Source organism: Suricata suricatta, chromosome 9 (assembly GCF_006229205.1).
Source record: "Suricata suricatta isolate VVHF042 chromosome 9, meerkat_22Aug2017_6uvM2_HiC, whole genome shotgun sequence".
Classification (NCBI taxonomy): domain Eukaryota; kingdom Metazoa; phylum Chordata; class Mammalia; order Carnivora; family Herpestidae; genus Suricata; species Suricata suricatta.
This window is the reverse complement of record NC_043708.1, coordinates 113521266-113537135: the sequence shown is the minus strand read 5'-3', so window position 1 is coordinate 113537135 and position 15870 is coordinate 113521266. Positions and strand designations below refer to the sequence as shown.

The following is a 15870-nucleotide window of genomic DNA, read 5'->3' as shown; positions in this document are numbered from 1 at the left end:
AAAAACATATGTATGTCTCAATATCATTTTAATAACATAAACATACAGATAAAATCCTGGTAGAAAATTTCTCAAAATATGAATGGTGATTATCTGTATAATTATATGGAGTTTTCCCTATAGTTTTCTGTATTTTACTAATTTTTCTGACATAAATATTGTTTTTAAGGAAACAAAAATAATCACTGTATTTTTTATTCTTTGTGCTGTCCAAGAGAAAGCTCCTCTGTAACACTCAGTTGACAGTGTTTCTCACCTTCATTCCTTCTAAGTTCTGAATTTTGGGCTCTAAGAGAGGACCCAAGCTGTCTGGGGCCATGCCTCTCCTCAGAGCCAGAGCAGGGCAGGGTGCAGAGTGATGCAAATTTTCCTTTGTATTTCAGGGTATTCAAAAGAAATTGTCTTTAGAATCTCAACACTTTATAAGAATATCTCCACAGTAACATAACATACTGACATCTATTAAAACCCAGTGACCTGTGAGAAAATCACACTATTTCCATACTGGCTCCATGCCTCACCTTGCCCAGGAGGTCTGGCTCACCTGCACATGCCTCTGCTTAAGCAGTGTCTCATAGCGGTTAGATGGCGGGAGATGGATTGTTGCCCCCTGATTCTTGCATTCTGATCGTAAACGTTTATCAAGAAGCAAACTAGTAGAGAGGAAGAGAAGACATTTCTCATATGCTGTGAACTTCAGTGGAAATGTCAAGTTACCCAAGATTTCATGTCCAAATCATAAACCACATACCTTCCTGCCATAACCTTATAATATGCAAATATCTGGTCTGCCAGTTTATAAACAAATTGGTCAAAGCATAGATTTACCTGAAGAAAAAGAAACCATATATTAGATTTTTATTCCCTAAAGATCAAATAACACAACTTCAAAAAAAAAACTCTGTTGATCCAGCAAATGCCACTTCTGGGTATTTATCCAAAAACACTAAAAACACTAACTTGAAAAGATATCTGCACTCCCATGATCTACAGTAGCCAAGACATGGAAGGAACCTAAGTGTCAACTGATGGATGAACATATAAAGAAACTGTGGTGTGTATGTATGTATATATATATATACGTACACATACATACATATATATATATGAAATATTATTCAGTCATAAAAAAGGAAGGAAATCCTGCTATTTGCAACTATATGGATGGACCGTAAGGGCATTTAATGTTAACTGAAATAAGTCAAACAAAGAAAGACAAACACAGTACAATCTCACATATATGTGAAATCTTGAAAAAAGGGGGAGAGGTGCCTGGGTGGCTCAGTCGATTAAGCTGACTCTTGATTTCAGCTCAGGTCATGATCTCATGGGTTCATGGAGTCAAGCCCCACACTGGGCTCTATACTGACAACACAAAGCCTTGCTTGGGATTCTTTCTCCCTCTCTCTCTGCCCCTCCCCCAGTCTAACTCGCTCTCTCCCTCTTGCAAAAATAAATAAACTTAAAAAAAAGGAGGGGTGCCTGGGTGGCTCAGTTGGTTAAGCGACCAGCTTCAGCTCAGGTCATGATCTCATGGTTTGTGGGTTCAAGCCCCACATTGGGCTCTGTGCTGACAGCTAGCTCAGAGCCTGGAGCCTGCTTCAGATTCTGTATCTCCCTCTCTCTCTGACCCTCCCCTGCTCACGCTCTCTGTCTCTCAAAAATAAATAAAAAACATTAAAAAATTAAAAAAAAAAAAAAAAGGACAAACGGAGAACAGACTGGTGGTTTCCAGAGGCAGGGGTAGGGGTAGGCAAAATGGGTGAAAGTGGTGAAAAGGTACAAACTTCCAGTTATAAAATGAGCAAGTTCTAGGAATATAAAATTAAAAGAAAATCTTTTCTTAAGGCAACTAACAAAGGCAATTATTAGAAAAGAAAGACAAGAAACAACCTCGAATTTTTTTTAAGATTATTTATTTTGAGAGAGAGGGCAAACACGAGTGAGTTGGGGAGGGGCAGAGAGAGGGGGGAGAGAGAGAATCCCAAGCAGGCTCTGCACGGTCAGCATAGAGCCTGACACAGGTTGTCTAAGAACAACAGATTAAACATATTATGGTATGGCCAGAAGTGATCATTACACAGCCACTGAAAATTATGTCAGACCGTTTCTTACTGATGGAGAAAAACACTTCATGTCTCTTAAAGGCAAAAGAGTATGAAAAAGTCTCTGTTCATCATGTGTTCCCAGTGGTTAATGTGTATCATATTGGGGTTCTGCTCTGCCACCAGGCTGTGTATCTCAGGAAATGCTATGTGTGGTGGCCTCCCCTGGAGCATGGCTGGCTGCTCTAAGCACTGAGGTTGTTGAAGAGACATAGAATGAATAAACCCCTCTGACACCACCCCTAAAACTGTATCCTCCCTTGCAAATGGAATTAGCCTCCCCACCCAGAACTCCGATGTGCTCGCAGGACACCATGTGCGACCACTGCAGGACCTGCAGGTGTTTGCTATATGCCTATGCTACATGGCCCAGGATACTATGACATCTCCCTGTAGAAGCGCTTTCTAGTTTGTGTGAGGAGGCAGAAAAGAAAATCGAGATGCACAATGTTATTTGTTGAACTTAAATGGTCTTATATCTTAAACTAAAATAAAATTTATCTCCTTAGCTGCATGTACAAAGATTTAATAATTCCACTTGTAGCAACCTGTCCTCAAAATATAATTGAACACTACTAAAAAAATTAGGTGCAAGGAAGTTCATCAAAGCCTTGCTTACAATATGCAAAACTAAGAAACTAAAATATCATCACGTGTAGATGCAGAGAGAAAAGTACAGATAGAAGGGTTCGCTACAGAATGTTTATTTCAAAGTTCATTCTATTGTTTAAACCTCCTGTACTATAAAGAAAATCTATAAAGAAAAAGTTTGTTAAGGTGCCTGGGCCCTTACCTCTGCCTCAATTTCGTCATAGAGAAACTGCTTGTTGAACCTGGTGAGGGCATAGTGTGCGCTGTCATTGTACAGGTCCAGAGAGTAGAGGACGTACCTGCAGGGGGGGTGAGTGGTCAGCCCAGCCTTCCACGTAGGGCCTCCCAGCTCTCATAGCCCACACTCCCGGTGGAATTTAACATTCATTGTTGGCCTCTCACATGAGGAAAAACAGTTTCTTACTTCAAACACCAAACTAAGTTTTTGTCCAGGGTCCTAATGGACTAAGCCAGACAATCCCACAGATGCAACGCACTTATGGAAGTCAGGCCCAGGGCCCCTGGTGGGCCCACAAAGGCCTCCTGTAGCTTGATCTTCTCATTTATATTTAAAGTTTCTCACTACAGAATACAGTCATTTTTATAACCATAAAAACGAGTTATTTTCTTATTTCTAAGAATGAACTGTCTGAGTTAACAAGAAAAACATAAAGGTCCTGGGTCCTACAGCTGACCAATAACCATGTCCAGCATAGCTGAAAGCTCCTTTCCCTCTGCCCCATGTCTGGACACAAGGCAGCAGCCAGAGGTCTCCAGTAGTAAGGGCCCTCTGAGGGTGCAAGGCTACTCCCACCTCACAGTAGGGAGGCTGTATGAACAGTGGGGTCAAGTTCAACTCCACAAAGATGCAACAAAGATGCATGCCGAGGACTCTGCATTAGATCTCCATGCTCCTCAGACCCCTCCAGTGCTGCAGAACAGAGTTTATGGCCACTCCAAAGAAAGTGGAAGGCCACCCTCCTGACCACCACAAAGAACTGATATGCACAGGCGAACAAAGGTCTAATTGTACATTTGCTCTGTGTGTCAAAGAAACTGCTGGGTCAGTTCCCTATCTATTCACAAGACATCTCCCTTTTCTATTAGTTTACCTTCATCGAGCTCATATTTTCAAAATCTCTGACCTCCTCTCTTGGCCCTGAGTCCTGACCACAAAGCAGAGCTGTTCAATTAACATTTCCTCTCCCAAATTTATCTGGCTCAGAGGCTGTGCCACACAAAAGGCCAGGCCACATCTCCTTTTACAGACCTTAGCTGAGTCCCCAAGGCCTTAGTTCGATATGGTGGGACTTAGTGACTTCTGCTGTGTTCCAATTGGAGTCTAAAGCCAAGAAACTCATTACTTGCATTAATCTCTGAAGTCTTATCCCAAGTAGGGTATCTTCAAATGAAGTACTGAAAACAGTCTAGCCCCCTTCTCCCTCTCCAAACTCCCAAATGTCACCAAGGACCCTGGTTACCACAAATAGCTAAAACAGGCCCCCAGGGCACTCACTCCATCATGGATGCCTCCTTGGTCTCTAAGATGTGGTCTGTCAGGATCCAGGGCATGGACATCTCAATGGGGAACTGGATCCTCCTGCCCATTGTCAGCTCCAGGAAGAACTCTCGGAACCACAACTGTGAAAGGTCACAGCACTGCTGCAGCGTTTCTTGAAGGATTCAAATGATATCATGTTAATCTTCTGCAAGTAGAAAAGACTCAGAAGGACAATCTCAGGTGTGGGGTTGGGCATGTGTGAGATGCTAACTCCTTCAATCTCAGTCGTGAGCCATGCGGGAGCAGATATGAGCAGGGAGTGGTCACATGGCACCTCACACTAGGGATGAGTCAACCACGATGTGGCTGCAAGCAAAGCCACCCTAGACCGGGCACATTCCCACTCACAAAAAGAGCAGTTAGCATCTGGCCCCTGCTGGTCCAGCATGGACACCACCACCTGCCAGCGGGACCCTGTCAACCCTGTGAGCCTTCTGAGGGACTGGGAGGGGGGAAAATGTCCTTTTAAAAAGGAGAAATAGGGGCACCTGGGTAGCTCGGTTGGTTAAGTATCTGACTTTGTCTCAGTTCATCTCATGGCTTGTGAGTCTGAGCCCCATGTTGGGCTCTGTGCTGACAGCTCAGAGCCTGGAGCCTACTTCAGATTCTATGTCTCTGTCTCTCTGTCCCTCCCCCACTCACACTCTGTCTCTCTCAGTCTCTCAAAAATAAACATTAAATAAATAAGTAAATAAATAATAAAAAGATACAAACTGTGTTACTTTATTTTAGGATAAAGATACAGCATTACATGCATATTCAGTACAAATCTACCTAATGTAAAACAGAAATGAATTTTTTTTTTAATGTTTCCAGGGTGCCTGGGTGGCTTAGTTAGGCATCCAACTCTTGGTTTCAGCTCAGGTCATGATCTCACAGTTCATGGGTTTGGGAACCACAAACTTGGGATTCTCTCTTTCTCCCTCTCTCTCTGCCCCTTCCCACTCCTCTCTCAAAATAAACTTTAAAAAAATGTTTCCATCATTTAACAAGTGAAAAACAAAAGCCTTACTATTTACTCCAAGCCCATAGCACTCCCAGCCGAGATACAGGCTTACTGCTCCAAGGAAACTGCTGCAGCACTGGAGTAAACATGGACTCCACAATGACAAAGGGGATCCAACCAACGCCCTGGTCAAGGTGATCTGCCACCTTCCACACATCAATGCTCACTGAGACTGTTTCTGATACTCATCACTATCTTGTTCTCCAGACAAGTGACAGATGACATTTGTCTGTGTTTCTAACCTTGTATGGTTACAAAGGCTTTGCATTCAGGTCTCAGAGCCAGCTGCAGGCCCATGGCCCTCATCCTTCTAAAGGCCACACCACATGGAAGGAGTACTGTCGGCCGTGCATTTAAAGCGACAGGCGAGGAAAATACCACGAATGTTACAACACGGGTCACCATCTGGATGTGTGAGGGGACCACAGCAGGGGATGGTCAGCAGAAGCATTCTAGACAGTGTTAGCAGTGTTAGAACATGCTGGGCCAGACACTGGTCAGCAGTAGCTCTTACCACTGAAATTTATCAAGTGAGTGTAGAAGAATGACTCTCGATGAAATTTTTCTATGTCCAATATGGTAGGCCCCTCAAGGCTACTTCTCAAGGTTTTCTTGGAACCACTTTTGTCTGCAATGAGGGACTCTAGCATGGTTCTCACCATATAAAGCTGCATTATCCAAGGAAACATTTGTGGGGAAGAAAATATACATGGCGCATTAGTTACACCAAACTTAGATAAACCACAAGAGAAAGACTACTGTGCTATGCCCTGACCAGAGCCAGGCTGCAGCGGTAAGCCTACCACTATGCCAGCTCCTCAAAGCAGGCCTGGGTGCCCACCTAAGTAACCAAGTTGGTGCTGCTTGTGAGAAAGAATTTGTAATGGAACAATTCACCTCTGTGCCATAAATGTCAACAAGAAAAACAAATGATGTCTTACCACCAAAGGTTAAAAGAGGCGGATAGGTGTAGGACTGCCTCAGAAACGCGTTTACCACATGCAAGAGTCTTTCCATGCCCAAAGACTTGAGCTGCCTTAGCAGCTCGGCAGAGCTCAAGGACTCCGCCATGGTGCGCACCAGGTAGAGCTAGACATGGACAGATGGGGGAAGAGGTGGGAGAGAGCCGTTAGTCACAGGACACACACATCATGGGGTGGGGAGACACACATGGGAACGGAGGGTGGGGAGGATGCGTGCACACTGGACAGACTCAGGACAAGCATCTTCCTTGGGTAGGCCAACTGCCTTCCTCCCAGATATCTGAGAGTTTTCATATATAGCCAACAACGTGCTTTACTGGAAGTTCTCTAAAAGACTGGCAGAAGGGATTATAAAGCCCCAACAGAAGAAGGATGAGTTAAGAAGTACTACATCCCAAACTGGGAAGAGAAAAGCAGAAGGACATATTAAATAGATATGAGCGTCAGAATAAGGCTGCTTTAGGGGATCAGGGGGCTGAGCATGGCAGGAGAGAGAACAACAGTGGTGGCTTAAGACCAGGGATACAAAAAAATATTATATTCTTAAATTTCTAAGTTTTATCTTCAGAAACAATCAGTCTTAGGCCCAGTATAAAAACTATAACCATATATTTAAACACTCATCAGGAAACACAGCATAAATACAGACACATAGACTTTCACCCACATTTTTGTGATGGGAGTTGATGCAGTCAAATTAAGTTCTGCACACAAATGATCAAATCAGAGAATCACAGGATGTCTTAGCTATTGCTCCAGATTCTCTTGGGCAAGGGACCGAGGAACAAAAAAGGCACAGGCAATACTTGGTCATCTGAGCAGATAGTGGTGGTATCATTTTACTCCTGGCCTTGCTTACCAACCCTCAGCTCTGGGTTAGCCCACTCAGGGGAAAAGATAGAGCAGGGGAGCAGGGAGGATGAAAACCTGCGTGCTGGAGGGTCCCACCGCACGCCGGGGTACTTTGATGTCGAAGCCACTCTTGGGGTCCTTCTCGCCCCGTAGGGCTGGGTCATTGAAGGGCTCGTGCCCCGTCTCCCAGTCACACACGGTCTTCCTGATGGCCTGCAGGACACTAAACAGCCCAATCAAGTTATCAGTGAGGCATGGTGCACTTATAGCTTCAGGACTTTAACAATCACAGCATCTCCTAACCTAATACATAGCTAGAAAGCCAACCTTCACACTTGATTTCCTTTGGCGACAGTGTGGGATATGATAATGGGCCAGTTCAAAGTGAAATGATAGATTGGATAGATTGTTTTTTCTGAGATATCAGTAGCCCCAGAAGATCTGACTTTGCTGTAGTTTGCATCAATTAGCCCGGAAATGATGTTTTAGTTCCTGAACACTGAGTCATGCAAAGGGCAATAAGAGGACAGACCACAAACATCCACCCAGAAAGCTGAAACTCAACCTCCCTTGGCTGATTCCCTGAATTCTAAAGGAACATGTCACCAACGCAACTGCAGGGACTGGGCCTATATCTCAGACACATTTGGAACATGCTCTCATCCCACCATGTGGAGCCCCCCGCCCCCATAGGCACCACACTTGGCAGACAGATCCATGTGCCTATCCTACCTCATGGGGAAAGTTCTAGTTAAAATCTGAGTTACTCTAAGACTACACATTTCCCATGTGGTGAGCCTCCTACTGTGGCAAGCCTGAGCAAAATGAGGAGACTCACAGTATAAAATTTTATTAATGCTAAAAATCATACCAAGCCAGGTGATAAACACATTAGTTATAAAGCAAGAAAATGAAATCAATATACTTCTGAGTCCCTGTAAGCTTCATTTTACATAAATATCTCTGAAAGACAACTTTAAAAGGCTAAATATTAAGGGAAAGCTAGCTCAGGATCACTACAGGATCTCTGAAATATCTATGTGTGTTTTTTTTTTTTTAACAATTTGTAGGACAGGCCAAAAGGAACAGAAGCAAAAATATTTAAAGAGGACACATTTTGAGATGGAAAATGTGATGCTGGGTTTCCTGTCCCCACAAGCCTGGTGATTAGAATCAAACAGATTTGAGACACTCTCCTGCCCCAAGATAAATACACCCTTGTCCCTGTGGCTCCACTGCTCAGACATTCTGTAGTTCATTTATTGTACATTGTTCAGGTGAATAATTGGACCCATTGCATTACATTTAGAGGAAATTTATCAGAAGGGCATTTGGAGGTTGAATATAAATGCACTGAGCATATTTATGAAAATGTAACTATACAGTTGTTTAAACTAAATGGATTCTGTAGTTTTGGACTCTGAGCTCACAGGGAGGTATTACACTAAGGCTGACCTCTGGATGACATTCTTCTTCTTCTTGATGGCCTGCCTGAGCGGTTCCCGGAGGGTAACCTGGGAGAAGTCCTGCAGTGCGGCATAGACGGTGTGCCGGATGGCATGGTTGAACACACTCTCCATCCTGCCCATCAGCACCTGCAGCCCTTTGATCATGGCAATCACCTGCAGGGGGTCACATGACTTTCAGTGTGGAGAACAAGCAATGGTTCTTTCTTAGGTGATGCTGAGTTGCACCTGGAAGCTGCCTCCTTCTCATGCACAGTACCTGCCTCCCTGGCCTCCAATGTTTCTGCTCTGAAGCTGCTGCTCTGTAGCTCTTCCTAGGAGCTCTGGCTTAGTAGCTGTCCCTATGCCTGGGTCTGACTCGATTAGACCATGAGTGCCTTGAGGGTAGGGATGGATCTGCTTGGTGGGCGTGGCATGGAGCTAACAGAGAATTTGGCAACTGACTCAGAGCACTCCCAAACGCATAAAGATACACACCCTGTGAAGGATTTTAAAGGAAAGGAAAAAGTATAGGGGCACCTGGGTGGCTCAGTCAGTTAAGCATTTGACTTGGGCTCAGGTCATGATCTCACAGTTTGTGGGTTTGAGCCCCACATCAGGCTCTGTGCTGACAGCTCAGAGCCTGGAGCCTGCTTTAGATTCTGTGTCTCCCTCTCTCTGCCTCTCCCCCACTCATGCTCTGTTTCTGTCTCAATAATAAATAAACATAAAAAAATAAAATAAAGGAAAAAGAATAAAAAAGATTCAGGAACACAAATATGTTACTAGCTGGAAAAGAAAAAAGAACTTGTAAGAGTTTTTAGCCCAAATTCCATTTGCTAAACAGTAACAGCATGCTAATCTAATATGCATAAAAAGGCCTGGAAGAAACTACACTAAAATGCTTAAAGTACATCTCTGTGGCAGCATCATGTATTGCCCTCACTACATATTCTTGTGTTCTATTTGTTTGCTTTAGGGATTTTTTTTGATGGTTCCGTGTTGCTTTTCTAACAAGAGAGAAAAAAAGAGGAAATTTCCGTTAAAAAAAAAAGGCAAATGCCCAATTCACATTAAAACTGAATTCAAGGCATGCCTAGGTAGCTCAGTTACTTGAGCATCAAACTTTGGCTCAGGTCATGATCTTCATGCATAGGGCTCTGTGCTGATGGCTCAGAGCCTAGACTCTGTCTCTCTCTCTCTCTTTCTCTGTCCCTTCCTGCTCATACTCTGTCTCTCTCTGTCTCTCAAAAAATAAACAAAATGTTTTAAAAAGTTTTTTTAAACTAAAATCAAATTCAAATCAAATTGAATGAAAATGAAAACACTACATATTCAAAATTTATGGTATGTGGGAAAAGGTATGCTAAAAAGTAAAATTTTGAGCTTTAGAGGCATACATTAGAAAATAAAAATGTCTGAAAATAGTAATAATCTAATATTCATCATAAGTCATAAAAAGAATACCAAAATAAACCCCCCAGAACTAGAGGTAAATAAAAGTAAAAATTAACAAAACAGAAAACAAGCATATCAGTGAAGGCGATCAATGAAGACAAAGCTGTTTAAATAAATAAGTAAATAAATAATAGAATTGACAAATGTCCAGCCAAGACTAATTCAGAAAAACAAACAAGGCACAATTATCAGCATTAAGGAAGAAAAAGGGTGATTACTGATTTGGGAAACAAAGGCAAAAAGGAAATGGCAGATAAAATTCCTTATAACCTAAAGCGACTGACAAATACAGAGTAAAATGTTTCTCTAGAAATTCCCTACAGTCTTAATGTTTATCCTTTGCTAGAGAGAAAAACAACCTTAGCTTGGCAATAGCTAGGCCTCCAGGATCCTGTGAGTCTTCTTTAGCACAAGAAAATCCCACTAGAAACCTCCTCTAGATTTTACATCCCCCAACTCCCAAGTATATAACCAGCCTCTCCTAAGGGTCCAGGGCAGCTCTTCCTGGCCACAGGTCCTGTTCCTGTGCTTTCACAACATTACCTTTTTTGTACCAAAGATGCCTCAAGAATTCTTTCTTGGCCATCAGCTCTGAACCCCACCATCACCTCAAAAAATCTCATCAAGTGCCACAAAGTTTACAGGTATTAAGAGATTATGTGACTATATCAACATACAGATCAATGGAATAGAAATACAAGTTCAGAAATAAATCCTCACATTTATAGTCAATTGATTTTCAACAAGAATGTGGAAACAACTCAACAGGGAAATATTATCTTTTCAACAAACAATATTGAGACAATTGGACATCCACATGCAAAACAATGAAACTGGCCTCCTATGCAGGAAAGGGTTAACTCTGAGGACAGGGATGATCAAACCCCACATATTCCCAAGAAAGGCCTGTTTTTAGGACTGGCTCTTCCTTGGCCAACTCTGAGCCATCAGAATATTCTGCCTGAAAAGAGTGTCTGTACATACCTAAGGCTCTGGGGCACTGTAATATCAGTGTGACTAGATAGTTTATGCCAACAATGTAATTTATGATGAACACCTATTTTTGCACTGGAGTCTGGAGCTGAGCAGCTGAGGTCAATCATGCAGGCGTGCTGCATACCTATATTACTAACCTACATTACTGACATTATTAAACCCCCTTACTGAGTTTGTTTGTTTGTTTGTTTGTTTGTTTTTTAATTAAACCTGGACACTAAGATCTTGGGTAAGTTTCCCTAGTTGGCAACACTTTCCTCATGTTGTCACTCATCTTTCCTGGAAAAATAACATACATCATCACAACTGCACTAGTAGGGGATACCTAGAAGTTTGCATATGGTTTTTCCTAGACTTTGGCTAAGTGCCTTTTGCTGATTTAAAACCATGTCCTTTAGATGAGGGACCATAAGGCAAGCTGAAGGCAAAGTACAGACTAACAGCAGTCCCCAGACCCACCCAGGTGGAGTATGTGTAATATTTCTTGGACACTACTGGCTACCCAAGAACAAAGGAAAGGGGTTTAAGTGCTTGCCATGGTGATGTGGGAAATTAAGGCATATGAAAAATTAAATTCTCTTACTGCCTATAGCCCATTGACAAGTCCTTGAAACCAACAGAATGACCTCTGTCCAGGGGCTCAGCTGCCTTGATGATACTTTGCTAGAGGCAAAAGAGAATCTTGGCTTAACATTATCCTGATTGCATGCCCCTACCCCTGAACCTGTAAGTCTACTTTAACATATTAAAATTCCTTGGAAACTTCCTTTATCTCAACTCCCCCAGGATATATACTGGTAATCATACCCCAAGCCTATGGCCCCCTGATTAATAGCTGAAAGGTCTCATGACTGAGGTTTTACTAAACAGTAATAAATGGTGTTTTCCTAACATCAGCAAGCTCCTCAAGGTCCTGGAAACTTTGCTTCCAAAATTCCTTAGAGACTTACACTCTCCCTGCCTCCTTGCCAACCTGAGAGCATATAATCGGTTACCTGTCACAATCCCAGTGCACCTCTTTCTGCCCATGGTCCTGTCCCCATGCTTTAATAAAATCACCTTTTTGCACCAAGACGTCTTCAAGAATTCTTTCTTGGCTGTCGGCCTCAAACCCCCATCATCACCCCAAAACTTCATTACTTTCACTGTAATAAATTATAACTTTGAGTAGAACAGCTACTCAGTCCTGTGAGTCCTAGCATATCAAACCTGAAGGCAATTTTGGGACCCTCTAACACAGTTCCTATTTCACCATATTAAAAACTAACTCAAAATGCACCACACATTTAAATATAAGAGGCAAAACTATAAAATTTTTATAAGAAAATACAGGAGTAAATCTTCATGGCTTGGGTTGGGAAATGGCTTCTTAGATATAATACCAAAGGCATAAGCAGCAAAAGAAAAAATAGGAAAACTGAACTTAACTGAAATTAAAGACTTGATGGTTCAAAAGACCCCATTAAGAAAGTAAAAAGACAACCAAAGAGAAAATGCAAATCATATGTCTGATAAGGAACTCTTTTAAGATACATAAAAACTCGGTAAGAAGTTAAACAATCCAATTAAAAATGGGCAAAGGATCTGAATAGACATTTCTCCAAACAAGAGATATAGACTGCCAATAAGCACATGAAAATATCCTCAGCATCATTAGTTTTTAGGAAAATGCAAATCAAAATCATAGTGATAATGAAATACACTTCTCATACAGTAGGCTGGCCAGAAACAAAAAGACAGACAATAAGTGTTAATAAGGATTCTGAGAAAGTAGAACCTGCATACACTATTTGTAGGAGTATAATATAGTGGTGCCACTTGGGAAAACCATCTGGTGGTTTCTCAAAATGTTAAACATAGAGTTACCATAAGACTATATATACCTGGGTGTATAATCAAAAGGAAAGAAAACATGCATCCATACAAAAGCTAGTACACAAAAGCTAATAGTAGCATTATTCTCAATAGTGAAAAGTAGAAACAAAATGTCCATCAGCTAATAAATAAATAAAATGTGATATGTCCTTACAATAGGAAATTATTCAGCAATGAAAAGAATGAAATACTGATACATGTGTGAACCTTGAAAACGTTATATTAAGTGAAAGAAGTCAATCACAGTTAGCCACATGTTGTATGATTTCATTTATATGAACTGTTCAGAATGAGCAAATCTACAGAGTCACAAAGCAGACTGGGTGCCCAGGACAGAAGAGAGGGAAGAACTGGGGGTGACTATTAATGGGTATGAAGTTTCTTTTTGGCATAACAAAAATGTTCTAAATTTGACTGTGATTGCACATCTCTGTGACGATATCAAAAAAAGCACTTAATGTTTATACTTCAAAACAAATGAATTGCATTGGCGTAGAAAAAAAAGTTGTTACCAAAATAAGAGAATTTATTATGAAAAACTTTATGATGAAAATTAGAAAATTTTAAAAGATTCTTTGAAAACTCCCTGAAAATACAACTTACCATCCCTGAAAAACAGAACTTTCCAAAACTGATACAAAAAGAAACAGAAAATGTACATGATAAAGAAATGGAATGTTTTAAAAAAAACCATCGCATAAATGCTAGCAAACATTTAAGGAAGAAGTAATATGAACCTTACACAAACCACTACAGACAATTCAGAGAGAAGGGAGCCCTCAATAAATTGTTTTATGAAGCCAGCATCCAGAAAACTAGAATGGATGGTTATAAAGCAATGATGTTACCCATTCCATAGGTATGGGTGGAGTGCAGACTTCCTTCCCTAAAGTACACTATAAAAAGGGGAGAGCAGGGGTAAGGGGAAGGTGTAGGTAACTTCATAACAGAGAAACCTGATAATACTTAACTGGCCAGGAGATCAAGGTCAACACTAACAGTGATGAGTTTGTTGACAATATGTACCTTTGATGTGATATGATGGAAATGGTGCTTCACCTCTGTGATCCTCCTTCCCCAAACCTATAACCCCAGGTTAATCAGATAATACCAATGAAAAAATATTCTACAAAGTACCTGACCGGTGCTCCTGAAAACAGTTACAGTCATCCAAAACAAGCAAGTCTAATAAAAAACAGCCCAGAGGAGCCTAAGGAGATATGACAACTGAATGTAATGTGGGATCTTAGATCAGAACTAAGACATTATGGAAAGACTAAGAAAATCTGAATTAATTATGAACTTTAGTTAATAATAATGTATCCATATGAATTTTTTAATTATAACAATACTAATAAAGAATGTTAACAATAAGGAAAAATGGGTGTGGGGTATACAGGAACTCACTGTATCATCTTTGTAAATAATCTGTAAATCTAAAAATATTTTTAAATATTTATTAAAAAAGGGATAGTAAAAGACACTTTCACTCATCAAGTCTGATATAAAAATCCTAAGCAAAATATTAGCAAACTATATCTAACAATATATAAAGAGGATAATCTATTATGATTGAGTTGAGTTTATTATACCAGGAATGCAAGGCTACCTTAAACCTGGTCAAAACAAAACAAAAGAGACAAAACCAACAAACCAGAGGAAGAGGGGGAGCCTCATAATCAATGTAAATTAACCACATTAACACATTAATGAAATGAAAGAGAAAAGTCACAGGAGTACCTCAGTGGATGTCAAATGTTTAACAGAATTAATACCAACTCATAATAAAATCTCTTAGCAAATAAAGAATTGAACACAAGTTCCTTAAACTGATGAAGGCTGGCTATAAGAAACCTATAGCAAACACATTATAAAACACATTATATGGTGAAATGTTGAAAGCTTTCCTTTTGAGATGAGGGATGAGACAAGGCCTAGTGCCTCCTATTTAACAAGTAGGGATCCTACCCAGTGTGATTAAAAAAATTAAAAAAATGGAAAATTGGGTTAAACAAAACTGTCATCATTTTCAGATGATGATTATATAGGTAGAAAATCCAATGAATAATTTTTTACAATTAATAAATAAGTTTAGACAAGTTAGTAGATATAAAGAAAAATATAAAAAATAATTTACATGACAAATAGCAGTGACAAATATTTAGAAAGACTTTAAAATATACCATCTCATATCAAACACCTAAATATAAGGCTAACAAAAGATGTGGAGGAGTTTCACAGATTATAAAAGAGAAATTAAAGAGATTCTAAATAAATGGAGGGATATACCATGTTCATAAAAGACTTAATATTCTAAATTTATCAATTCTCCCCTAAAATGACCCATAGGTTTACTCATATACCCCCCAAAAATTCCAACAGATTTCACTGTGAGATATGAAAAAATGATTCTAAAATTTGTATTAAATACAAAGGGCAAGAATAACCAAGGAACTCTTAAAGAGAGAAAAGCTTACTTTACCCGACACAGAAGCAACTTTAATAATTAAGAAGGTGGTATTAGAACAAGGATAAACTAATTAAACAATGGATTAGAAAAGTGACCAGAATCATACCCATACATGAATGATCACTTGATTGACAACAAAGGTGGCAAAATGGAGCAATAGAGACAGAAGTGTTTTAAAAGCTAACCTAGGGTGCAGGGCCGGCGGGATGTCTGGCTGGCTCAGTTATAGAAGAGTTATATAGAATGTGACTCTTAAACTCAGGGTTGTGAATTCAACCCCCACGCTGGATGGAGAGATTACTTAAATAAATAAACTTAAAAATAAACTAACTTGGGGTGAACTTCAGCTCTAAGTGTGAAAGTCAGAATAATAAAATATCCAGAAGGCAGTGGAGGAGAGTATCTTAGGACCTTATGGCATGCAAAGTTTTCTTAAATAAGACAGAAAAAAAGAGTCCAACTACAAAAGAAAAGAAATTCCACGGCACTGAAGACTGCCTGTTCATCAAAGACCTTCTGTTTACCAAA

The 15870-nt window shown here is 40.4% G+C and overlaps 1 protein-coding gene across 4 annotated transcripts in view; it reads right to left on the bottom strand.

Annotated features, from left to right (window-relative positions):
• The window catches only part of CYFIP1 (cytoplasmic FMR1 interacting protein 1), a 129542-nt gene that overhangs the window by 51382 nt on the left and 62290 nt on the right, over positions 1 to 15870 (bottom strand). For all 4 annotated transcript variants that reach the window (XM_029950793.1, XM_029950791.1, XM_029950792.1 and 1 more), the window contains 7 exons: positions 8554 to 8720; positions 7174 to 7321; positions 5778 to 5931; positions 4213 to 4369; positions 2899 to 2995; positions 752 to 828; positions 545 to 653 (listed from right to left, as the gene is read on the bottom strand). In XM_029950793.1, the coding sequence (XP_029806653.1) occupies positions 545 to 653; positions 752 to 828; positions 2899 to 2995; positions 4213 to 4369; positions 5778 to 5931; positions 7174 to 7321; positions 8554 to 8720 (909 nt within the window). The remainder of the gene's footprint in view (positions 1 to 544; positions 654 to 751; positions 829 to 2898; positions 2996 to 4212; positions 4370 to 5777; positions 5932 to 7173; positions 7322 to 8553; positions 8721 to 15870) is intronic.